The 25,414-nt window shown below is 52.4% G+C and overlaps 1 protein-coding gene and 1 pseudogene across 1 annotated transcript in view; both read right to left on the reverse strand.

Annotated features, from left to right (window-relative positions):
• Window positions 1-25,414, reverse strand: part of PFKP (phosphofructokinase, platelet) — a 45,148-nt gene that overhangs the window by 3,849 nt on the left and 15,885 nt on the right. Inside the window, exons 3-19 of the mRNA XM_003786897.3 lie at window positions 21,002-21,079; window positions 20,289-20,478; window positions 18,611-18,776; window positions 18,179-18,223; window positions 17,872-17,980; window positions 14,122-14,217; window positions 12,858-12,950; window positions 12,210-12,335; window positions 11,640-11,704; window positions 10,759-10,828; window positions 10,440-10,586; window positions 10,001-10,071; window positions 9,352-9,439; window positions 8,299-8,451; window positions 2,904-3,068; window positions 936-997; window positions 146-257 (exon numbers count right to left, since the gene is read on the reverse strand). Of these exons, the coding sequence (XP_003786945.1) occupies window positions 146-257; window positions 936-997; window positions 2,904-3,068; window positions 8,299-8,451; window positions 9,352-9,439; window positions 10,001-10,071; window positions 10,440-10,586; window positions 10,759-10,828; window positions 11,640-11,704; window positions 12,210-12,335; window positions 12,858-12,950; window positions 14,122-14,217; window positions 17,872-17,980; window positions 18,179-18,223; window positions 18,611-18,776; window positions 20,289-20,478; window positions 21,002-21,079 (1,836 nt within the window). The remainder of the gene's footprint in view (window positions 1-145; window positions 258-935; window positions 998-2,903; window positions 3,069-8,298; window positions 8,452-9,351; window positions 9,440-10,000; window positions 10,072-10,439; window positions 10,587-10,758; window positions 10,829-11,639; window positions 11,705-12,209; window positions 12,336-12,857; window positions 12,951-14,121; window positions 14,218-17,871; window positions 17,981-18,178; window positions 18,224-18,610; window positions 18,777-20,288; window positions 20,479-21,001; window positions 21,080-25,414) is intronic.
• Window positions 11,075-11,175, reverse strand: LOC111724149 (annotated as a pseudogene).

Below are 25,414 nucleotides of genomic sequence, written 5' to 3' on the forward strand. Positions count from 1 at the left end.
GTGGCCCAGCACGTTCCTATAGCCCCTCCTGCTGCCCCACCTGCTGCACGTGGCCCAGCACGTTCCTATAGCCCCTCCTGCTGCCCCACCTGCTGCACATGGCCCAGCACGTTCCTGTAGCCCCTCCTGCCGCACCTGCCCCCACCTGCTGCATGTGGCCCAGCACGTTCTTGCGGCAGTCAAACACGCCCTTGCCCTCCTCAGAGTACAGCTGGTAGATGAAGTCGGTCGTGTAGTTCACACAGCAGTTCTCGTTCCTGAAAGGCAGGAAGTCCCAGCCTTACTTCCTGCACCGCAGGCAGGGTTCTGGGGGTCATCTGCAGGATGGCCAGGCACACGCTCCTGGCTGTGCTAGACACAGGGTGCGTGCCGTCCCGCGGCCCCTCCCTCCAGCCCGGAGCGCTCTCTGTAGTTCTGGTGACTAGTGCCCATTTCCAGGACTACCCGTTGAAATGTCAGACTGCGGCCACTCCATGTAGCATGGCCCACCCCATCTGAGGTGGGAACTGAATCACCCCTTGCCGGGAGACCCCCCTGACAGTCCCTCAGGTATGCCAGCTGTCAGATTAACGACAGCACACAGGGTCAGTACTGTCCACAGTCCGGCGTCCTCTGCAGGTCTTGAAACCTGTTCCCCACACACACACAGACAAGGGGGCAACTGTGTTTTTCCCCCCCTTCTTCATAAAGGTCTGGGGCTTACTTGAAATATTTGGGAGATACCTTTAACACATAATAGACTACTAAGCAAAAGTAAGTGAATCCCCCACTTCTGTCGTTTAAATGTGGTCCCTGAGCATAAGGCTCCCTGGGCCACTCCCAGGCTTCCTCCGTGATCCCGTGACAGCCGCAGCACAGATGGCTGCTCCTCACTGTCAGGTCCTAAAATCCACCGGGCTTGTGAGAAGTGCAGGTCGGATGAGGATGGCCGTTACCTGAGCACGAGGCCCCTCTGGATGGACGTCTTCATCTTCTCTGTCAGGTGCTCCACGTTGGTCTGTAAGAGAGGGTTGGTTACTCGCCGGGCGCCCAGTGCTCATGGGCAGCCGGCTGTGCCTGTGGGAGGAACACTCAGTGAGGGGACGCACAGGCGGCTGCCCCTGCATCTCAGCTTCTGTGCACAGATGAGCAAATGTCAGGCAGTGAGGACCTCTGCAGCAGCCACAGGCACAGTGGACCCGAGCAGGGAGGCCGCCAGCGGGACAGTGCCTCCAAGGACCAGGATTCAACTGTGCATTTGCCCGTGCAGGGATTTTCAACCTGTGTGCCCAGACACTCAGAGTGCCACGAACAGTTTTAAAGATTAATTTTTGAAAGAAGTTCAAACAACAGTAAACATTACTTTTTTTTTTTTGAATCCACATAATTTAAGTGTGTTGTGGAAATTAACCATAGGCTGAAGCCTGCCGTGAGATGGAAAGGTGGGAACCACTGCTTGGCGCCCCGGCTTTACTTCCTAGTGGTGTCCCAGGCACCCTCTGCAGGAAACAGCCCTCACTTCACAGGGCCTCGTCCTGTGAAACCGACACTTTCCGATCAAAAGCCCTTAAGAGACTCATTCATGCACAGATTTCCTAAAGGAAAAAATGTCTCAGAAGAAGAAATGTACAAAAACGTCTGTCTCGGTTCATGTCTGGAGGAGTGCAAAGGGAGGTGATTTTCTAAAGCCCATCCTAAAAATATAATCAACTGTCAGTTTTAACTGTATTTTTTAAGCATCTACCGTGTGCAGAGAGCCACAGACAGTCTGCTGACGTGTCACCTTGGAGCCACGGCCAGGTCTGCTGAGGTGTCATCTCTGGAGTGCATGGGTCACTTCACATAGGGGACACATTCTGAGGGGTATTGTTACGTGACTGTGCTCACACACAGCCTCCACACACCTGGGCCGCGAGGTGTGACCTGTGGCTCCTGGCCCCAGACCTGCACCACGTCTCACTGCCTCGACTACTGCAGGCAGCTGGAACACAGTGGCATGTATTCCATGTCTAAACACAGAGAAGGTACAGGGAAGAGCCACTGTGAAAGGAGAAAGTGAGTCACAGGAGCAGCTCTGTCATGATCTCGTGACCACCATCACCAACCAAACCATTAAATACTGTGGAGCTCCCACAGCTGGCTGCCTTCCTTCACTGGCCACCTCAAGGTGACCTAATTCTCACAGACTGGACATGCACCATGTGTACGTGTCAGCCCAGGAGGCCTCGTCCCTTGTGGTGACCACCTCAGTGTGCTGACCGTCTGTATGGTCCCTGGGGTCACTCATAGAGGTCCTGCTGCCATTATAAGCAGCACATCTGTCTCCTAGTGGCTTCTAGCTGGCTGTGTGTGCCCCTTCTCTGCCCCCAGCACAGGCATCACCATCCTGCAGGTCTGGCCACCTGCATGGCACCTCGAGTCCCTAACTAAACATGACCTTTCACAGAGGACATGGTTCTTCCCTTGGTGCTCTTGTAGGCTGCTGCAAACCTCCCCAGTCTCAGACCAGGACACCAGAGCCCAGGCCTGTCATAGAGGCTCCAGGAGGCCCCAGGGAGACTGTGCAAGGAATCGGAGCCTACAAAACAAGTCAGGGTCACCTTTAAGTGGTTCCTGACACAGGTACGAAAATAATGTGACAAACTGAACCATAAACAATGTGACAAACCGAACCACTGGCGTACAGACAAAACAAGTGAGCCTACGTCACCACACGCAAGGATCACAGATAGGTGCCCTGTCACCCTGAAAGTCACTCGGAAACACACGGGGATGCAGCAGGCACAGGCCAAGGGCTAGCTTGGCATGTTGATGACACCCCTCCACCGCCCAAGGACCCTGCAGACACCCGCCGACCCCACTGTCTGTGCAGAACCACAAGGCCTCTGCAGTGGGTGCGCCCAGGAGGCCCAGCCCCGACCTACCTGCAGGTCTCGGATGTCAAAAGGCTCCTCAAAGATGTAGGCAGCGTCGGCTCCGGCTGCGAGCCCCCCCATGTTGGCCAGGTAGCCGCAGTAGCCGCCCATAGTCTCGATGATGAACACACGCCTCTTGGTCCCGCTGGCTGACTGCTTGATGCGGTCACAGGTCTGGTCACAGAGGGGAGATTGGTCACTCCAGCCCAGGGACCCCCACTCGCCAGTCCAGAGCTCCCTCCCTCAGCCAGGCATGTGGTTATGACAGCTGGACACAGGTGAGGGCCTGCAGTGGCCAGAGGGGGCACAGACACCTGGTGGTGTCCGCCATGACCCTCCCAGGGGCTGGCCACCCCGTTCCCTCCTCCAGGCACCACAGAACCACCTGGGAGCTCACCCTGCTCTGCTCCCCGAACACGAGCCTGCCACTGTCAGCACAGTGGACTGACTGATAGATGATTTTTCTTTTTGAGACAGATTCTCATTGGGTAGAGTACTGTAGTGTCATAGCTCATAGCAACCTCAAACTCTTGAGCTCAAATGATCCTCTTGCCTCAGCATTGCAAGCATCTGGGACCACAGGTGCCTACCACCAGGCCCAGCTACTTTTTCTAATTATTCAGCAGACACAGGGTCTTGCTCATGGTCAGGCTGGTCTTGAACTCCTGAGCTCAAATAATCCACCTGCCTTGGCCTCTCAGGGTGCCGGAATTACATGGTGAGCCACCACACCCAGCCAGCACAGGTGCATTCAGATTTTAAGGAGTGTCATGTTCCAGCTTAGCTGGTAGCACTCACTGTGCCATTTCATTTCTTCTGTGATGCTGGGATCACCTTCAGATCCTCCACTTAAAGGCAGAAGGCTCCTTAGACACAGGTGTCAGGAGAAGGCCCATGGACACACCGGCGTGGGGTCTCTTGATGAAATGTCCACCACCTTCCCTTCCACACCAGTCTAGGCTGCCACCAGTCTCAGCCTCCATGCGGGGCCCCTCCTGTCCATTCACACTAAACTGAGGTCCACCCAGGAAAACTCTGGTCTCGTGAAGAAGTTCTCACCTGGTGCAAACTCAGCTAACTCCTCTGAGACACACCGAGGCCACCTCGGAGCCCTCTCCCCACCTGCTGTACCCCGTCATGCTCACCCAGCTCTGGGCTCTGATGCACTCTGTTCCTGCAGGCCAGACTGGCCCAGGGCTGTCCCCAGCCTACTCCTGGAGCTGGGAACATACCCTACATGGTGATTAAGGGCTGGGGATGGAGAGCACCTGGGTTCTCCAGGCAGGCCCTAGGCACCGTAACACATGTCCTTATGGCCCCTCGGCAAGAGGCCACCGGAGTTTGGGAAGCTGGAAGTCAGAAGGGGCTTCCAGAGCCCCTGCCTCAGCCCCACGACGTGTGCTCCCCAAACCCTGGGTATGAGTGTCTTCAGACACAGAGTTTGTGGTCACTTGTGGCACAGCCACAGGAAACTTTTGTGGGCACCCTGTGGCCTGCTTGACTCTGACTCACAGTGCTGGTCTCCAGAATGAACAGACCCCCTATTAGGGTCCCTGGTCAGGGAGATGTCCCTTCCTACCTCATATAAGACTGTGATTCCATGAGGGTAGGGATCACGGGCTGGGCTCACACTCTGGTAGCGCCAGCCTTGCACAGGGCAGTGGGTGCCCCAGTGAACGCTGGTCAGCAAATGACGTCAGTGTACCATTGCTGGTCACTCCCTCCGGTCCAGTGCTGACCACCAGGACTCCCTGACGGAGTCTCCATGGTCCCCAGTGGACAGACACCCTGCAGGCAGTGGCCCCGGGGGGACCAGGCATCATGATTGGGGGGTTGTGCACCATAGCAGCCCAGGACTGTCAAACCGTAAAGAACACTCTGAGTAATAAACAGGCCTGTGTAAAATCACTTCAATCTCTACTTCCAATCTCTTTGATGGATTCTCGCTGTCCCCAAATAATTAGTTGATGTATTCAAATTTCAATATGCGTACTAGTCAGTGGGCAGCCTGGCATCCTCCCGTGGGAGCTGGGGTGGAAGAGGAGCAGACAGCAGGCCAAGGCTCACCTCCACAATTATGTGGGGACAGGAGCCAGCCCCCAAAGGCTCTGTGACAGGCCTGGGGTGTAGGACTCTGGACAGAGCCCCGGCCCTCTCTGTATCTGCCTGGCATTCCAAACAGCTCCAAGCTGCACAGCGGGTATCCTACCATTTTTCTACATGTGGTTTTTACAAAGTGTAAATGGAATGTGTCGAGGTGAGATGGAGTTTGCCTCAGTGTGGAGGAGGAAGGAAGCCACTGATGTCCATGTGTGGCTGGCTCTGTTCCTGAAGGCTGGGTGACCAGGACCACATGTCCCTGGGGGAGCTGACCATCTGCAGAAGTGGCATGCCAGGCAGGGCAGGGACCAGCATACAGTGCAGTCCCCTGGGGAGCAGAGCAGAGCTCATGCCCAGTCTGTGCAGCACGTGCCAGGGTGCAAGGGCAGAAACAAGTATGAGTCAGGAGGGTGCCCAAGAAAGGAAAAACCCAGGACCAGATCTGGATTAAGCACAGAGCACTCAGTGCAGGGAGCTCAAAATAAGGGGCTGACAAGGAAGCAGCCTCCCCACTCTAACCCTGCTGCAATATGACAAGGACAGGCCTGGCAGGGAGGCAGGGAGGCAGGTAGACCAGCCCTGACAGCAGAGTCAGCGTGGATGGCCGGGCTCTTAAGCTCCACACAGCTACGTCTGAGCCACCACCTCACTGTGCTGGGGACTCGTGAGCTCACAGGGGACGTTCAGGAGCTGTGTGGCCCTGCTTGCCACACACACGGAACATTCCCCGTCCCAGTTCTGACAAGCAAACCATCCTGGACTTCACAAACACCCCCACAGGGTGATCAACCCTGCTGAGAATCACTGAGCTTTCTAACAAAAGGCGAGGCCCTGTACAGGTCCACAGATTGCAAAGCTAAGTGCTCCCGGGGCCACACGGCAACCACGATGGGCAGAGCGCAGGCTGCAGGTGTAGAGGGCCCTTTGGCTGTGCCCTACAGAGCCCTGTCTGGGCCTGCTTTAGGCTGCTGAGTGACCAGTGCTAGCTCAGTGCGGGACCCCCTCCCTAAAGGCTCCCTTAGCCCCTGGACAGTTACTGGTTGCAACCGGTCACCTCAGGCCCTTGTTTCCTGAGGACGCTGCCAGTCCGTTTACTTCTTATATAACAGCAAAGTTCAGGCCCAGATGCAGCCCACCCAGAAGGATTCGACTTCATTTCGGCTTCAAACCCAGAACTCTGGGCAAAGCTGACCCCACGTCGGTATTTCACACTATGCCTGCAGCCCACAATGGGCCCCACACCTGCTTTCTCCTCCCGGCCTGGTCCTGACGGGTCACGGCATTCACTGAGGTCACCCTGCCTGCCCGGCATTTCTCACACACCACAAAACCACGGCCACAGCACAGCAAGGAGACCCGTCCCTTGGAGACCTGAAGACAGAGTGGGCAGCAGGGACTACACGTGGTCACTCACCAAGGACGGCCGTACCCAAGGCCGCAGCAATGACCCTCCTTACTCATTCCCTTCTTTCTCACGTGTTATAATTGGTCAGCCTGCCTTTGAGAAACCAGATGAAAACCTGGATTTTTAAAAGTCACCTCGTGAATTGCAAAATCCCTCACAGGGGTGTCCAATCTTTTTATGTTTTTTTCTGCCACACACTGGAACAGGAGAGTTGCCTTGGGCCACACAGGAAACACACAAACATTAACGAAAGCTGATGAGCAAACTCAAGGTCTCTGCATAATTTTTTCGATAGCTGACACCACAGATAAGCAAAACAGTCCTCAAATAATCTACATTCGGTCCTTGGGGGCCACAGGTTGGACACCCCTGTGGCGCAGGGGAGTAAAAGACAAGTGGAATTGAGAATTGACTTCTTTTCCCCTTCTAGATTTTGTTTTTCAGGTTTTTGACTCTACACATTTATTATATATTTATAATCTGAGTAAAAGAGTTCTTTTTAGCAGAAGACCCTGAATTATAAAACAGGAGAATCTTTCTTCAAGCCTGAAAGTACACGTCAGCGGCCACTGGAAGGTACAACCACGGCCTGCATCTTCAGAGCTTCCGCTAACTAACTAACTAACCACTAACTAACCATTAGCTTCCACTAACGTAAAGGGCAGCTTCCGACTCTCCACCCAGGCCCCTCAGTGAGCTCTACTTATGCTCCCAGACCTCCTACCACAAGGTCAACTCATGCAGGTAAATAAATGATATCAACAAAGATGACAGCCTCTGTGAGGAGGACACAGGCCAAGCTTCACATTCACAGCTGACCACAGTCCAAGTCCCCCACCAGCCCGACCACAGCAAAGGCGGCAAGTAAACAGTCACCAGGAGGCGCAAGTGAGCCAGCAACAGTCCCTCCCCAAAGCCAGTGTCTTCAGCACAAAAAGTACAGAAAGATTAAGTTCTGAAAAGCAAGAAACAAGTGCTAAACATCACTTACCATTCGAGTCGTACTTTTAAAAAAGGTTTTTGTTTTTTATTTACCAGCGCTAGAAATAAGTTTGATGCCAAAGGTTTAAGAAAAAAAAGAATCTTAGGAAAAACATTTACAAAACCAGGTCTCACGAGGAAAATTGGAACTTGACAACTACAAAAAATTTTAGACACTGAATTAAAAAGACGAGTATTCTGTGTTAGTTTCTGGTCTTCAAATTCCCTGTGAATTACCAGGTGTGATTGATAAATATAAGAAGAAGATATTTCTATGTTTTGTTATTGCCTCTCAGCCAAAATACTAAAACAGCATCAATATTGCCCTAGATGATTTAACTTCCCAAGAAGGGAAGTTGCCCACAAGGGCAAAATGACATTACAGCCAAAACCAAGTATATAATAAATGCAACCCATGGATTCAGGTCAAGGTTAATAAAATGATAAAATACCTAGTTTTATTTTTACTCTGAAACATCAAGACAGGGGCCCTTGAATACAGGATGTATCATAATATGTGCTACAGGCCCAAAGGTAAGTTCTGAGCATCAAAAACCCAAAAAACTAACCAAAATCCCCTAATTTTAATGATTGCCCAGATTATTAAATACTCCTTGTGGGCTACAGAAGGTCCCTGGTGTTCAGCAAGTCTTGGCAGGGACACATCATCCCAGCAGCTGCACATAAAAGTTTTTTGAACTGCATCAAAGATTTCTAGATCCTAAAAAAATATTTTTATAATTTTCTGGAAAAAATAAGCAAAAGAGAAAGGCTCTCATTCCAGGGGTCTGTGAGGTGGTGGGCACAAGCACTTCAGTGCACTATTTAGAAAAGGCTGGGTCTGCGGGGTTAACGTCACCTCACCTCCATTGCTGGGCACGCACGCGCGCGCACACATACACACACACACACACTTACGTCCGTGACCGTGTTCAGAGCTGTGTCTGCCCCAATGCTGAAATCGGACCCAGGCACATTGTTGGAAACGGTGGCGGGAACCATGACCATGGGGACACAGAACTCCTCATGCTTCTCCCGGGCTGCGGACAGTTCTAGGAGTCCCAGGTAAGCCTGTGAGAGAAGGGCAGACAGCTGAGGGGCTGGGGGCTTGAGGGACAGCGGCTCCCCTGCCAAAGCACAGGAGAACAGGACTAGAAAAACCAACAGAGTCACGTTAAGACCAGACGAGAACACAGCCCATTACCATGGAGGAGCAAGTCTGATGATCTGAGGTTCTTACATTTTCTTTAAAGGAAACCAAAAGTTTGTCATAGAACTGATCTTCCTTGAGTAGGAAAAAAAATGAGGACTATAATCTCATACGTGATTTTTAAACAGTCCAGACGTACGACCATCTCACTGTCTGAGGCAGTGATTCTCAACCAGTGTGCCACGGCACACTGCTGTGCTGTGAGCGGGTCTTAGGTGTGCCAAGAAAATTTTTTAAAGATTATTAATTATCGGGCAGTGCCTGTGGCTCAGAGGAGTAGGGCACTGACCCCATATGCCAGAGGTGGTGGGTTCAAACCCAGCCCCGGCCCAAAAAAAAAAAAAAAAGATCATTAATTATTTTTGAAACCATTTCAAAGCACAGTCTATTCTTTTTTTACTCTTTTGATCAACATAACTTAAGTGTGCCATGGAAGTTTGACCACAGGTTCAAGTGTGGCATGAGATAAGAAAGGTTGAAAACACTGGTCTCAGTAGCCGATGGACCTTAGAATCATTTCTGCATACGTGAACTACACCAGCTCACTGCACGGGTGAGCCCAGTAGGAGCCAGGCACTGGCTTCCCAGCCAAGGTGTGTTCCTGGAGAGGTCACTCCTGTCCTGCTATTCCTCTGTCTCATGATCAGCCAGTGGCAAAGGGGTCAAGGTCTGGAAACAGATCTCAAGAGCAGTGGACCAGGGCTATGCAGGTGTGAAGCCAACACCCACAGGAAGGACGGAGGTGGCCGAACAGGACATACCTCAAATCCACCGATGATCAGCAGGGCGTGAATGCTGTGGGAGCGCATCTGTTCAGCAATCTTGTCCAAAAACTTCCCAGGTAGGACCCTGAAAACAGTCAGATCAGGGGTGAGGTCAGACTCCGACAGGCTTCCCAGATCCAGGCACATGTAGCATCAGGCACCCTGCAGAGGGAGCCAGGCGGTCTTGCCGGCCGCCCTCTCCACTACTCCCCATGTGCCCCATGGGGGACAGACAGCAGCTGAATGAGGAATCTTGTCTCAGAGAGGAATCTGATCTACCTTAAATCATCCCGTCATCCCCAGCTACATGGGGCACCGATGTTGTGATCCAGAAAAAGGCATTTTATGCTAAGATTTGTGAGTATCAGAGCTGTCCAGTCCAGCTGTCCACCAGCACCGACCTACCGTCCAGCATGCTATGAGCTGGTTTATGTTTGCAGTGTGGCTGCCAAGGCTTGGGGACATGCCAGCCTTACGACCTCGGGGGCTTCCTGGCCAACAACCCTTTATTTCCGAGAGTGAGGGCAGGTGCTGCCCTGAGCCACCCCTGTAGGAGGGGAAGGGCCACAGACACCCCAGTTCCCTTCCAGGATGCAGACTTTCCTTGTTCTGTGAAAATAGGCAGATGCCAAAATTGGGAAGTTACCGTTTTGTCCCAAGAATGGAGCCTCCTTGGCCTGTCCAGCCGCCAACATCTGACCAGCCTATTTCTTTAATCTAATGTGCAAACACAGAACGAAACAGCTGAAGTGAAAAGAGCAGGGAGTTAGAACTCTTTAAAAAGGGCTTCGGCCTCACGCCTTCAGCAGGCTGCTTTCTCCGAAGACCTGCTGGGCCCGTGTGGTTGGGACACTCTCTCATAGTGGCACCCCGAGCCCTCACACAGTTGGGCCCCAGGACAACCACCAGCTGAGAAACTCAGAGTACTGTGACCCCCGCCTGCAGGAACCTGACTCAGGAGGGGACTCTGAGCACATGCGGTGCCCTACAGAAGCAGCCCTTCCACCTGTGGGGCCACAGGCCTGGATGGAGACCTCGGGAAGGCACATGAGCACAGCTCAGACCCGGCGCTCTGGACAGCTCACCTGGCCTTTGGCCAAACCGTCAAAGCCGTCGTAGACCGCGAGCATCCTGTGGCCGTCAGCGATGCCCACACGCACTGCTGCGCGCACGGCCGCGTTCATCCCTGCAGCCGGCGCGCCCACGTTGATGACAGCCACGTTGCAATTGCTCTGTGAACCGGAGGTGGCGGCACCAGGTCACTGCACGTCAAGCCCCACACACTCCACACCTCGCGGTGGCCATGCCACACGAGGGCAAGGGCCACGGGGGAAGGTCCACGGAAGCAGTTGGAGTGACCAATGGGGGCCGGCTGTGTGGGGCCTCCATCCCCCGGCCGCCTACCTTTTGGATCTCATCATCTGGCAGCTTCATGGCGAGGCGCTTGTAGGTGTTCAGGTTGTTCTGGAAGCTCCTGAAAGGGAAGGGCGGGTGGCGCAGAGCTGAGAACTGTGGACAGGACGTGAGGGAGCACGTCTGGGGGGAGGGGACCACGCTGGACAGCAGCGTCACGTGAGGCTGCTCTTCTGACAATGGCCACTGGGCACCTTCATCTCAGTAGCTCCCCAACAACCCCTGACCTTGCCAGAAAAAGCCAACGATAATTTTTTTTTGAGTTTTTAAACTTTTGTTTTATTTTTTTTTTACTAAAGTCCAGAAAAAAAATATGGAACACTTCACGAATTTGCGTGTCATCCTTGAGCAAGGGCCATCTTCTCTGTATCGTTCCAATTTTAGTATATGGGCTGCCGAGGTGAGCACTTTTTTCTCTTTTTTTTTGAAAAGACAAGAATCTCACTTTATCACCCTCCATAGAGTTCTGTGGTGTCACAGCTCACAGCAACCTCCAGCTCCTGGGCTTAGGCTATTCTCTTGCCTCAGCCTCCCAAGTAGCTGGGACTACAGGTGCCTGCCACAACGCCCTGCTATTTTTTTTGTTGTTGTTGCAGTTTGGCCAGGGCAGGGTTTGAACCCACCACCTTCAGTATATGGGGTTGGCGCCCTACCCACTGAACCACAGGCACCGCCTGCCAACAGTAATTTTTTAAAAATGGTTTCTCTCTAATTAGTTCTTGAGGCCTTCAACCTGCACAAACTGTGCCTGTGTCCTGCCTTCCTTTGTGGTATTTTCACATCAAGACACAAACAGCACAGTTGACAGCATATTCTCAAGCCCCGGGGACACACGTTCCCAGCGAAACTGAGCTTTCTTCAAGACACCTCACCTCCCCCGCAGTTGCACGGCATCTTTGAATCTTCCCTCATTCATTGCCTTCTGCACGTCCTGGGTCTTTAAAAAATATATTGAAAAGAACATATTAAGTCTCAGCCCCTCCCTCTCAAGACAGCCCCTCTGTGGTCTGTGGCCAATCAACTGGAGAAGTCGAATCATGAATCATGAACTATACTTTGGAAAATAAAAGATGGAGATGACAGTTTTAACACAGTGGACACCGTGCCCAGCTGCTGGTCAGACATTATGACTCCTTTCCCCTTCCTCCATTTCCAGGAGCAAGGGGTGGGTCCATCTCAGAGCGGGAATTGCTGATTCATGTCCTTGGGGCTCATGCTACAGGCCCTGGGCAGGACACACGCTTCCCTGGGACACCCGCAGTGGAGGTCTCTCCAGCGGCCACTTCCCTGCAGCTCTTACAGGGGCAGGGTGGGAATAGGAGCCTCCCACCATCCCGAGGGCAGTCCCCACCTGTTCTCAGAAAGGTGGGTTAGCCCAATGGTTGCACCCAGCAGCAGTGGGACCCCACTGTCCCCGCCCAGGCAGGGCCTGCCCCACTCACCATCTGTACACATTCCACCAATGGCAGACGTACTGCATGGTTTCCGCTCAGTGACACAACGCAGGCCGGGACCTCAGGGGTGGCCTCCAGCAGGGCGATGACGGCCTCCACCCCCATGCGGCTGGCCTGGAAGCCACGTCATGTCGGTCAAATGTGGCCTCTCTCCCATCCTCCCCACCATGGCTGCAGGTGTCATCAACCTTCCTCCCTGGTCTCCCCTGTTCTCAGGCAGCCTCCCCCCACCCAGCCCTCTCTCTAACAAAGTGATTCCAATTCCACAAGGACTGGCAGGGTGGGAGCACAGGGACAGTCCAGCAACGTGGACAGCAGAGATACTGAGAGCAGAGAATTGGCCTCAGGATCTCTGCTGCCCTCGGTGGTCTCTGGAAACCCACATGGGGGTGGGGGTGCCACCTCCTCCTGCTGGATTGAAGCCCCAATCATCCACATCACTCCAATGGAGGTGTTCTGCTGCCCACGTCCCAGGGCCCGCAGGCCTAGGGACCCAGCCATTCCAGCAAGTCTCCAAGACCTTTAGGAGAGAGGCACCGGCCACCAGCATGTCCAGGGCTGGGCATCCAGCGAGCCCTCTGTAGTCAGCTCCCTGGAGCCCCCACAAAGCAGCCCAGCCCTGCTGTCCTCACTCACCAGAATCCTGTCAAATGCTGAGGGGGTCCCTCCTCTCTGCACATGCCCGAGAATGGTCACACGTGTGTCGTACCCCAGCTGCTTGACCACAAGCTGTGAGGAAACACTGCATTAGTAACAGCCATGGCGTGGACACAAGGCTCGGACTGGGAGCAGGTGCTGGGTGGTGAGGGGAGACTTCTCTGCCCTTCCCCAGGGCTAACTGAGAAAAGGGTCATTTCTAGATGTTGCTTCCTGAAGGAATATTTAGTTTAACAGCAGTCTGAAATAGACCTTTTGAGATAACGCTTTCATTATCAAAACCTTTGCCTCCCGTCCTTCAAAATGAACATAAGCAACATGGTTTTAGAAAACATTCCAGTGGTTTCTATTTAAAGTATTACTTATACTTTACAAATATGAAAACTTTTCCTTTAACCACCTTAAACTCTCAGGACTGAGACCTGCACAGAGTGAGTGGGCGACTTGGCCAGGTCCCCCGTCCTCTGCACTCCACTCACACCTCTGTGGAACAGTGGCCTGAGGTTTCAGGGCTGGCTCCTTCCTGGCCCACTATTCTGTGATTTCATCTCACTCAAGCCCCAACTTTGCTGACTACATTTCACAAACACTGGCAGATGTTGTCCACACTATCTGTCCATATTTCACACCTAGGGAGGAGCTGGTGCTGGTGTCAGGAAGAGGCCTGTATTGCTGGTTAACTGACCCTAACTGAGCATTGCAAGGAAACCGGCTTGCAGAGCCAGGTTGGAACCGTTCTCCACCTGCCGGCTGCACAAACCGGAGGAGTCTTCAGCCTCATCTGCAGCAGGGCTGGTGAGAGTGGCCGAGGCCACCGAGACAGGCTGGTGCCAGTCTGAACAAGCCCTGTGGCAACAAGCCCACTGGTCTTCCCTGGGCACAGCCATGAGGACGCCTGCAAGCTATCACAGCACTTTCTCTCTGAGTGACAACATGCGGGCAGATGCTGGAAGTCAGAAGGGAGACAGGGACCAGAAGACACCACCTCTGTCTCATGTCCCGAGTCAGCTGCCCAGTCCCCACTCTGGGAGTTTTCTATAACAAAGACCACAAATGGCCACTCAATCAGAACCCCCTGACTTCTGCTGGGAAGCGGGTGTTTCCCAGGTCACTGACATCATGAGTCATTCGAACAACATTTTTAATTATCAGGGAGCAAAAGATTCCAAACAAAGACGCAGTGTGGCTGAGAGACGGCTCCTGCCCCAGGCAGGACAGAGGGCGCACGTGAGAAGCCACGTACCTCCTTGACCTTCTCGGAGGTGATGGCGTTATTCTTGGTGTCGATGGCGCCTTCAGCCACAATGATGATATTGAGCCTTTTTTTCCGGGCACGGTTCTAAGGAGTCAGAAAATTAAAGCTCTTGAATTGCTAATTCGTTGTTAGCAATGATGGAGACAAAAAACAAACATTCGTCTCAAATGGATCTGGCTTCTGTTCAAGCTGCAGCCTTTGCCTAAGTTCAGTAGAACTGCTTGTGATGACGCCTGGAGGGCTCTGGGGTCTGGCAGCTCCTGTGACAGCACCACAGCAGATGGAAACCCCTGCTGGGGGTGCTGATGTGCTGGCGGGACCTTCCCCAGGTAGGAGCACAGAGGCCAGACCCCCAGCAGGTGTGTGCCATGTGCCCATCCCAATTAGGTAACACAGCCAGGGCACAGCCAGGACACGTGAATGACTGTGCCACTCTAGCCCAAAGAGTGGGTCCTGGGCAGCCGCAGCTGTACCAGAGCAGCCAGCACGTGCTGTCAGGATGCCCATGGCCACCGCTGCCACTGTCATACACAGGCACACAGTGTCACACACTGGACATGGGAGCCTTAAGTGGCCTGTACAGTCAACACTGGAGCTGGTTCACAATGTGTGTTATTAACTCGTTCTCAGGGGACGTGCTTCCTACACAGCCCCAAACCACAGACCGTCTGGTGGGAAGTGTACCTGGTGCCTGTGTGGAACCCAGAGCAAGATGTGCCTGAAGCTGCCAGAGCCCGGGGCAGCCTGGGGGTTCTCAGCCCTGTCTCTGCATCAGTCACACACGCAGATTTGGTCTCAGTTTTGAGAGATAATGAACGTACTATGCATCAAAGAATTTATTAGTCAGAAGCATTTTCTTCAAGGTAGAGAGATCTAAGTACAGAGTGATTATTTTAGAATTTTCTGAAGAAAGAACAGTGGAAGCAATGACAATTCTATTAAGTAAGAGAGCAGCTAAACAACCTCGACCATCAGGAAGCAGAGTGTTCTGAAGTGGCTGGAAGATGAGCATCTGTATGAGCAGGAGACACGCCCGTCTCTGCCTCACCGAGTGCCTCCTCATTCTGTGCCTGGACAGTGAGCTCCCCCCCGGGTGAACTCGCTCCCTGAATCTCCATGGTAACACTGAGCAGGCCATGGCAGAGGAACCCTGTGCTACAGCCGGGGAGCTGGGGACACAGAGAGCTGAGGCTGTTTGCCCAGAATCGCCCTGTTAGTGGTTGGGCCAGGAAGGAGCAGCAGGGGTTCTGATGCTTCGGACAACTCTTCAAAGTAAATTTCCAATGCAAGTTAAAATAAATATTTAGAATAAAATGATATACAAAAAAATTGTTATGCTAACATAATGGGTTTTAATGTATTTTAATGCATTTTAAATTTACCATATTGAAACCCACTGTTCTCGGGGATGTTCTGGGCCTTACATTTACCCAGCAAGATACTTGTAAAAACGTGTGCAGTGGAGCAGCACCTGTGGCTCAAGGAGTAGGGCACCAGACCCATATACCGGGGTTCGTGGGTTCAAGCCCAGCCCTGGCCAAAAGTGCAAAAAAAAAAACAAAGTTTGCAGCGCTGTACTAATGACCTGTAAAAACCGACAGCAAATGCAAGCTTATCCCGTGTTCCTCACCTGGGTTAGTTTAAACCATCAGTCCTAACTCTGCCGGCACTGAGGGGAAACAGCCCCAGGGCCTCCCTCTTGCCGTGTCTGACAGCACAGTTTACAGTCTGAGAGCCACAGAGGCTGGAGCGCAGACCACACAGTCAGGGAAGTAACCCAGGAATGGCAGTGCCAACCTTCCCTCATGCATAAGGTGACCAGATTTTAACATTGGTAAAGCGGGACACCACTGGGGGGGGCAAGGCCTGGGGGAGTGGGGGGGTGGGGGGTGGGACCTGACAACAATGCAAACTTTGATAAGCAGTTCTTGATAATAATTTCTCAACAATTATTTGTTATTATTAAACTTTAACATTATAAAATTAACAAAAATAATATAAAACGCATATCCTGGTGAAATAGCCACATGGCAGCCGAAAACCATATATTCCCTTCCTGTTCTCCCGTGTTCCGTAGTTTGTCGTGCATTCTTTCCAAAAATCAGGGCTATTTAAAACACTGCAGGACACAGGACAAATCATTCAAAAGCCGGGAAGTCTGGTCACCTTACTCTAGAGGGGGAGGGGCTACTTGTTTGTTCCAGACAGTTTGGCTCCTTCTGAGCTAATTGTCCTTGCCTAGAAGCAAGGGAGGGAGCCAGTCTCCTGATACCTTGCCCTGGAGGGGAGTAGGGAGTTTACATTAGCCTTTTCATTTCCAAATGAAGTTACATTAACCTCTTCATTCCCAAATGGAGTTACAGTAACCTTTTCAGCAGTTGAAAACAGTATCTGTCCCTTCCCATTCTCCTGCTGTTCCTTAGCTTGTCATTCCAAAAATGGGGACTTTTTAAAACGCCCTGGGATGTGGGACAAATTGTTCAAAAGCAGGACGTCTGGTCACCTTACTCATGCAGCCTCTCCTCCTGACCTGCGGGCCCCCACACAGAGCCCGTCTCACGAGGGCTGTGATGCTGCCATGGAAGGCCAGGCCAGGGGCCCTGTCATGGAGGAGGGAGGACAGGAGGGGATCAGTCCTGGGCCCCGGGGCCACAGACTGCTGGGGTAATGTCCTGGGTGAGGGTTGTGAACTGTATATTCCTCATGGCCACATACCAGTGCCAGTTACAAGGAAAGTACTCACACCTCACAGAGCCAGCCACATAGGAGCCTGTCACCTCACCGGGCAGCTGAGGGTGCTGCTGCATCCTCTGGGCCAGACCCAGCCACTGGGGACCTGCCCCTTCACTGGATGGGGTACTTGGTGTCACCAGTCACTGACTTATTTCAGCTGTGACCATCAAAGCACGGGTGACTTCCACCAGTGAAGACACAGCTCCTTACACAGATTCACCCACAGATTCCATGTCAGCAAAGCCTACTTGTTCATTATTTGAATTCTTTCCTGGGAATGAGTTACCTTGAAGGCCTAGGGAGGTCGGATGGCACCAGTGGCCCTTGTCGCTGACGCTGCTGGTGTGTTTGCTGAACACGACTAAACCAGCCCAGGGAGGAGACCGAGCCCACACGGTGGGGTCCTGTTCAACCTAACCATGGTCTCAAGAGAGGCCTCTAATGCCTTGAGTGTCCCCTTCGTAGAGGGACACGTGCCCCGTGTGACAGTCTGAAGGTAAAATTCAAACCTGCTGCGAATTCCAGACGCAGGAAGAGAAAATCTGGGCTCAAAATAGCAAGGAAACAGTCATGCCGGAGAACCCAACACAGCGGAGACCTCTCAGCTCAAAGAGACGTCACAGAATCCGACACAAAGTGTTTGGGGCATTAAAATCAGAGAAGCAAAACAGTCCAGCTCTGACCAGGTATGAGGTAAACGAAACTGGAGACAGGCTTTGTCTCTCAGTCTGATTTCTCAGAGCAGCTGTAATCACAGGGCACCCTCTGTATGTAAAACTAGAACCCTGCAGAAACCTAATAAACACATGTATAACAAACAAACAAAAATAACCTAAAACCCTGCTCACAATGAAAAGCAGACATCACTGCAACGTCAGGAAGATACGAGACACAGGAGATGCTTGTGAGTAGCGGACCTTAAAATGCTGTCCAGGTGGAGGAGACACCAAAGGCCCTTCTGAACTCGGCAGCTAGTGGGGCCCCCAGATGACAGACGTGAGTTACCTCTGAGAGCTTCTCACACAGCAGCTGCTCCCAGCCTTCCTGTGGTGGAGATTCCGGGAGGAACACCCAGTCCGCCCCGCAGGCCAAGGCGCTCACCAGGGCCAGGTATCTTTGAGGACAAAGCAGCAGAGTCAATGGGGACTGTGTGTCCCTGGGGCACCCAGCTCAGTGACAGATTTGGGCAGATACAACCCTAGGATACAAATCAGGAATGTAAACTGCCCTGGGAGCTTCCCTGGGAGGGGGCAGGGCACATGAGGGACGACTCCAGGGCCCCTGCACCTGAGGCGTGTCTGTAGATACGTACCCACAGTGTCTCCCCATGACCTCGAGAACGAAGGTCCTCTGGTGGCTGGAAAAGAAGAAAGGGACATCCACTCACCACGACAGGGACAGTGCCCCACATGCCACCCTGCCTTGTGACTGCTGCAGGTGCCTCAGCTTCCCCAAACAGGAGCAGCTCAGCCCACTCTTGAGAACGGAGGGGCCTCAGCGATGCCATCTCTCCAGCTGCACCTTCACACCTGTCCGCTGGTGCCTGAGACACACTCAGACTCCCAGGACACTTTCCTGACCGCTTCCCAAGGAAATCACTGCACTGGCCAAAGTCAGTCACTTTTGTCAAGAACCACGGCCTGGGACACCCCACACAAACACGGGCCATGAGGCTATGGGGTCAGCATGGCCGATGCCCAGTTATCTAACACCTCACCAGGACACCTCCCCCGAGCCTTCCTACCTCTGTGCGGTTGTCATGATGGCATCGATGACCTCGATGATCCTATGCAAGGCTGAGTCGGTGCCGATGGTCATGTCTGTGCCGCAGAAGTCATTGTCGATGGAGCCCACCATGCCCACCACGTTGAGGTGGGCATACTTCTGCATAGCCTTCTCCTCAATCTGGCCTGTGTGGCGGCAAACAGCACACCCCATCTCCAATCAACAGGTGCCCCCAGCATGGGGGCAGGACGGCAGAGGCCAAAGGCACCAACCATCCTCCCTTTCTATATCATTATTTTACTTTCTCAAAACTCCAGCCATCTGGTTCTGTACACTTAAGGAAAGCAGAGCCAGAGGTGGGAGCAATTACTCAAGATGTGGGCTGCTACGTGGCACTCGGATAAGAGCAGCAAATTGTAAGAACAAAAGAAAGGGTCTGCACACTGTAATCAGTGGATAAAAATCCCAGTACTACCCAGCAACAGCTGCAGAGAACAAGCAGCTCCAAGACCCTACACCACCTTCATACGGATTCTCATCTGTCTTCGGGGAGCAGGACCCACCTGGGGCGACTCTGCAGGAGGGAGGTCAGAATGGCTGCAGGGCACACACGCACCTGCACTTGGGGCACCATCTTCTCCCCTGCCACCTGTAGCCTTGTGTTCCACCAGACTGGACAAGAGGACACTGGGAGGCCCTTGCTTCAGCCAACTAGGCAGCTGGTCTCCACTCCTCAAGGAGAGTCTTACAAAACACAGGGTCAGGAAGGTCAAGTTCACACCTTCCACAGAGTTGCCATGAGTTTCAACAATCTGCTCTCACTCGTTGTACTTTGTATAACATTGGAATTATATAACATCAGCTTGAAGAAAGAAAAACTGCACACATGAGGGTTCTCAGAAACCCCCCCAGGCAGTGTCAAAGGAGAAGAAAGATGATGCAATGGCTTTTTTTTTTTTTTTGTAGAGACAGAGTATCACTTTATTGCCCTCAGTAGAGTGCTGTGGCATCACACAGCTCACAGCAACCCGCAGCTCTTGGGCCTAGGTGATTCTCTTGCCTCAGCCTCCTGAGTAGCTGGGACTACAGGCCCTACAATGCCCGGTTATTTTGTTGTTGTTGCTGCCATTTGGCCGGGGCTGGGTTTGAACCTGCCACCCTCAGTATATAAGGCCAGCACCCTACCCACTGAGCCACAAGGGCCGCCCAGTGCGAAGCCATCTATTTAGATCTTTATCACTTACGTAAAGTCTTGCAAAAACTTGAAGTATTAAGAAATGCCATGGAGCTGGAGGGACATGATATGAGGACTCAAGTGTGGACACTGGTGCCCAAGGGCTGATGTAAACCTGGACCCCACAGCTGGGCCATGTGGCTTCTTCCTCTATAGTCTCTGACTCTTCATCCATAAATAAGGATAAAGAAAAGGGTCATTGTGGGGCTTCCACAAAACTGCCCCTGGGGAAGGTGGATGGGTGCCTGGCTCGTCAGGAGACTAAATGAATGACGTTCTTATTCTGCTGTTGTCACCATCGGAGGCCCAGCGGTCCTGGGATGCTGACCTGTGCGGTCTGCAGCACCAGGTGCTCTGCCCCGGTCAGAAGGAGATGTACCTGCTCCGAGGCTCTCTGAAGACAAAAAGACAGATGGGGGGACCAGAGAACCTGGGAACCCTGCGGAGTGGGTGCGAAACTCACCGTTCCGGACCAGCTCCTCCAGAAGCTCCATCCACTCCTTTCGGAAGATGTTGGCCCCAGTGAGGCTGCCGTCCCCACCGATTACACACAGGTTGGTGATGCCCACCTGGGTCAAGTTGTAGGCGGCCTTCAGGCGGCCCTCGCGGGTGCGGAAGGCCTTACAGCGTGCACTGCCAATGATCGTGCCACCCTGGGAGAGATAGGAGGCGCTGGACAGATGCCAGATGGGCTGGCACAGCACATGTGCTCACAACCAAGGATGCCACCCTGGCTTAGCCCAGAACAGGGACATGTGTCCCCATGAAGTCCACAGCACTCAGAAGTGGCCAGGTGGGGTCTTCCCAGCCTTTGTTCCACTTTACTCCAAAGGGTCTGGTCTGCAAAACCCAAAGGTCTTGCGTTGTCGCAGCTCCACACGCAGCACCAACAAACCAGAGCAGCCTCCAGGTCATTAGTCTGACCTGGGAACAGCCACCCACCAGAAGTACCAAACAGGCTGCCGCTGCCACACCTGACTTTTTCTGGAAGGGTCACTGGAGTTTACACCACATACAGCTTTTCATTGTTTTAAATGACAAATCAGAAATGTGTTCTTGAGAACAAGGACCGCACATTAATCTGTTTTAAGTAGTGCTGTGGCACGAGCATAAGAGGTTTCAAACTAAAATAATTCCTTTCTAACTTAGAGAAGCAGACGGCAGCACGGTACCCACCACCTGCAGGATGTTGGAGACACTCTCCCAGTTGGCCTCCACGATGTTCTTGCCGCCGTCCACCATGCCCTGGTAACCCTAAACCAGAAGAGGAAAAACCTTCTTAAGAACGAGTGAGACTGCACCTCGACGTTAACTGATGCTTAGATCACATCAGCTCAGACACCGCTGGCAACAGCATGTCGTCCCCAAGCATTCAGCAGTTACAAGTCACACACAACCCAACTGCTGGCTAGAAATACTCAGTTGTACAAAAGCCTTTTAAATTTAATCTTGAATGATGGGAATTTCTACCCAGAGTCATCCACGGAGCACAGTAAGGAATAGGAAGTGGTTTGCTTACGGCCTGGTGATTCCCGAGAGATTGAAAAGGGACACGGTTACCCCACGTGTTTATAACTCCACCAGGACTCACACACACGGGGTGGTGTTGCCGACCACACCACTAATGGGAAAGCACATCCTCAGGGGCCAGGGCCACGTGGGCTCCCTCAGGTCCACACCAGGATTTCTAGAGAGCACAACTGGATAAGTCAGCCAGCCTCCCCTTCCGACTTGTGCAGGTCTCCGCGGTGGTGAACGAGGTGGGGGTATGCACCTTTGCCAGGACCCCAGGGACAATAAGCTCACAGCTCTAACTGGAATCCGTCCCCCACCCTCCAAAAAATACACAGTATCAAGAAATGCATAAATGTCCAGCTCTAGACACGTAATGTACATTCCACACCATTTCACTTTAAAAAGGACTAGCTGCTAACATTTAAATGTGAACATTCAGGAGAGCTGGTGATAGTGATGGCCACTGCAGACCCATAACCCCACCCAGTGAAGGTGCGGAGACAAGTGACACAGATGACGGTTTAATAAATGAACCAGCTTGTGGATGGTGGAGCTGTGTGCATAAATCAATCGGTAGCAGATTCCTTTCTGGTTGGCCAATTTGCATACTGACCTTTATGAATGTAAACTGACATGAAAAATAATAGTGCAAAGCCACAGAACACCTCCTGTACACGACCCACTCTAACTGGGGGTCACTCATCTCGGTGTCACAGTCCCCCCATCTGAAGGCCTCACAGAGGGCGTGCTGCCAGCAGACCCCCTCCAGCACAGAGGGCAGCCCGTTGTCCCTGTGGAGGGAAGGTGCACAGGAGGGATGAGATTTGATCCAGGCCTTCCCTCTGGTCAGACCACTATCTGCATCCCGTCCTGGGGTGTCCACGTCTGTCCACACCAGGGGCGGCACCAGGCACAAGCCACCACTCACAGGCCACACCCCTCCTTACCCCAAGTGCTTCCCACAGGTCTTACTTCTATTAAAAAATGATAGGAGGGTGGGTGGGTGGGTCCATGGATGGATAGACAGGGATGACCCGGCCTGAGGGGGGCACTGTTCATCCCTCCTCCCCAGGCTTCTGAGGCTGAGGCTCACACTCCACTCTGCACGCACACCACTGCACACCTGCTTCTGAGGCCAGCAGGACACTGAACAATTCACCCTGTGTGGCAGTCCTGACACGCCAGATTCATTTCTGTGAAGCGTGAGAGGCAGAGAAATGAGGAGGCAGTGTGGGCTGGGGTCTAAGCGTCAGACCCACAGCACTGCGCTGAGAGGGGGGTCTCATCAGAACAAATGTCTGACAAAGAGGCCAGAGCAGCAGGCTGACCCAGGACCCGCCTGCACAGGACACAGTGCGGGGGCTTTGGCAAAATAGAAATGAAGGCCTGCTAAGCTCCCACCCCAGAAGCCTCGCAGCCGCTAGTCCCCTGTGCTGTCTGTCAGCTGGCAGGCGCGCTGCTCCCCATGTGCTCAGGTGCCAGGTGCGCTGGTTCCCAGGCACTCAGTCCTCAGGGAAATAAAGAGGCTACAGGCTGAGCCAGCCACTGCTCTGCCAGGGAGGGGACTGAGCTTGCTAGAGCATCTTCAGACACCTGGAGCCTGAGCCAGCCACTGCTCTGCCAGGGAGGGGACTGAGCTTGCTAGAGCACCTTCAGACACCTGGAGACTGAGCCAGCTGTGAGCATCAGACAGAGACAACTTCCCAACTCTCCCGGGGTGTGTCCTCCCAGACCCTCTGTCCCCCGACTCCCCCGGGGTGTGTACTCCGAGACCCTCTGTCCCCCGACTCCCCCAGCGTGTGTCCTCCCAGACCCTCTGTCCCCCGACTCCCCCAGCCCCCAGCGTGTGTCCTCCCAGACCCTCTGTTCCCCGACTCCCCCAGCCCCCAGAGTGTGTCCTCCCAGACCCTCTGTCCCCTGACTCCCCCAGCGTGTGTCCTCCCAGACCCTTTATCCCCCGACTCCCTCAGGGTGTGTCCTCTGAGACCCTCTGTTCCCCGACTCCCCCAGCGTGTGTCCTCCCAGACCCTCTGTCCCCCGACTCCCTCAGGGTGTGTCCTCCCAGACCCTCTGTCCCCCGACTCCCCCAGCGTGTGTCCTCCCCGACCCTCTGTCCCCCACCACACACCATCTCACAACCTGCTATTTTCTTACAGAAGAATGTCCTTCCCTTTTATTCACAGAACTTAAATACTAATTTAATAAAATATGTGTTTTCTTTTTTACAATTCTCTTTGCTTCGAGAGCGATGAGAACTGTTCTATGAACACATTTTGAGAAGTAAAATCTTTTCTAAAAATAATTGGATTATTTTGTGTAGCATACTATATGGCGAAGGAAGCAATTAAAAAACAGAAAAGTGGGACTTTGTTAGCGCTGCATTCAAAGCTTTTTATGAGGAGTAAGTGCTAAGCTGCTAGGAAATGACTCGCCAGCTAATTTGCAAAGTCATGATACCCATGTGAGTGAGAAAGTGACTACCAACTGCGCTTGTAAGCTGTCTAGGGAAGATGTTACTGAATTAAAAGGACCAACTTTACTCAAATGTACATATATAAATTCAGATAATTTTTTCTACTGAAGTCTCCTTCGAAGGCTGCATACTTATTTTAATACAGCCAAAGCCCAAGCATTTTCTACAATTCCCTTTTGCAGTTTGCCTTCAAAAACCAGTGTTATGACTCCCGTAAGAAAACACACCACACGAGCTTTCACTGTGCTCAGGTTTTCAGAATGAACACCGTCTGTCTTCTTGACACTAATTCACGACAGGAGCCTACGAGCTCCTTGGCAGCCCACGTCAAATCCCTCGTCCAGCAGAACTTTTTACATCCAGTCACTTGATCACGTCTAAGAACATGCCACAGGCTCTGACATCATTTTCACTTCTTGTTTGAAATGGTTTTGAACAGTGTGAAATGAGCATATCGGCCACCTAATCACTACAAGGGGGATAGCATGGTATTAGAGGTGGTTCTGACCAGTATTTTCAGGCATTAGCTGCTGAGTCGTTTATAAATGCAACAAAAGCTGGTCCTCCTTCAGTAGCTTTCTCTTCTGTGAGAGCCCACAAGTATTTTTTAGAATTCAAAACCCACAGGAAATGACAGTCTCCTATCACAGCAAAGTAGGCCCATTCTTCTGGAAGGCTTGCCAGATGGGTCCCTATGTCTTCCCAACTGGGTGAAGCTTCGTTCCAATATGATTCCTGAATTCCTCATTCAACAACTAACTGTTCAAATGGCAAACATTCCAACTGCCGGAAGAAAACAAGATACCAAAGGCCACACACTGCAAAGGTATTTTCTGGATCTCGTTATCTGCTCCTTCCTGTGGGTACAGTTGGTGCATTCAGGGGCTAAATCTACGAGTTTTGCTCCTTCTGAGTAAACGCACAATTCTTTTTATTTTCTTTAATTTTCCATAAAATCAAGCTTTACCTCGTTTATTCCTTAATAATTTAAAACGTTTCACTTAACAGAACTCAGAGCAAGTGTGTAGAGCAGTCAAGCCCTGAACGGCTGTCTAGTTGTAGATGGAGTCAAAGCCCTCCCCCAAAGCTAAGTGCTCAGGACTAACAGCTGGCAGAGGGTTCTACCCACCAGTGGCTCTCAAAGATCAGGAACTGGGACTTTATTTTGCCCACAGGAGAGTTACAGGCAGAACCTGAGATTGTGTAGCCCCACACACATCCAGAGCCCTGCCCTCCACCCACCTGAGCTCTGAAGGGGTCCTCTCATCCAGTGTGTTTGTTGGTCACCCCACAAAGTCATGTCACCCCACAAAGGCACATTTGCAGATCTAATTATTCACGGAAAATTTCTGGGAAGCAGCTGCAGGATCTGTCCTTGGTGAGATTTAGTTAACTCTAAAATTCTAAAGTAGGTTAGAACAGGACACACTATTGTGTAGACATGTATTTGGAAAACCAGTTAATATGCCAACAAGATTCATTTAGCCCTCAGGCAATACTGCATTTCTTTAAGCCAAAGTTAAGAGCGAATAATTCCATGTGGCTTGTATAGCCAGTTTGGGGCAAGTCACCACCGTTCCTGGCAGACCTCCTGGGGTTAG

This window comes from Otolemur garnettii, unplaced genomic scaffold (assembly GCF_000181295.1).
Source record: "Otolemur garnettii isolate 467f Iridium unplaced genomic scaffold, OtoGar3 scaffold00019, whole genome shotgun sequence".
Classification (NCBI taxonomy): Eukaryota; Metazoa; Chordata; class Mammalia; order Primates; family Galagidae; genus Otolemur; species Otolemur garnettii.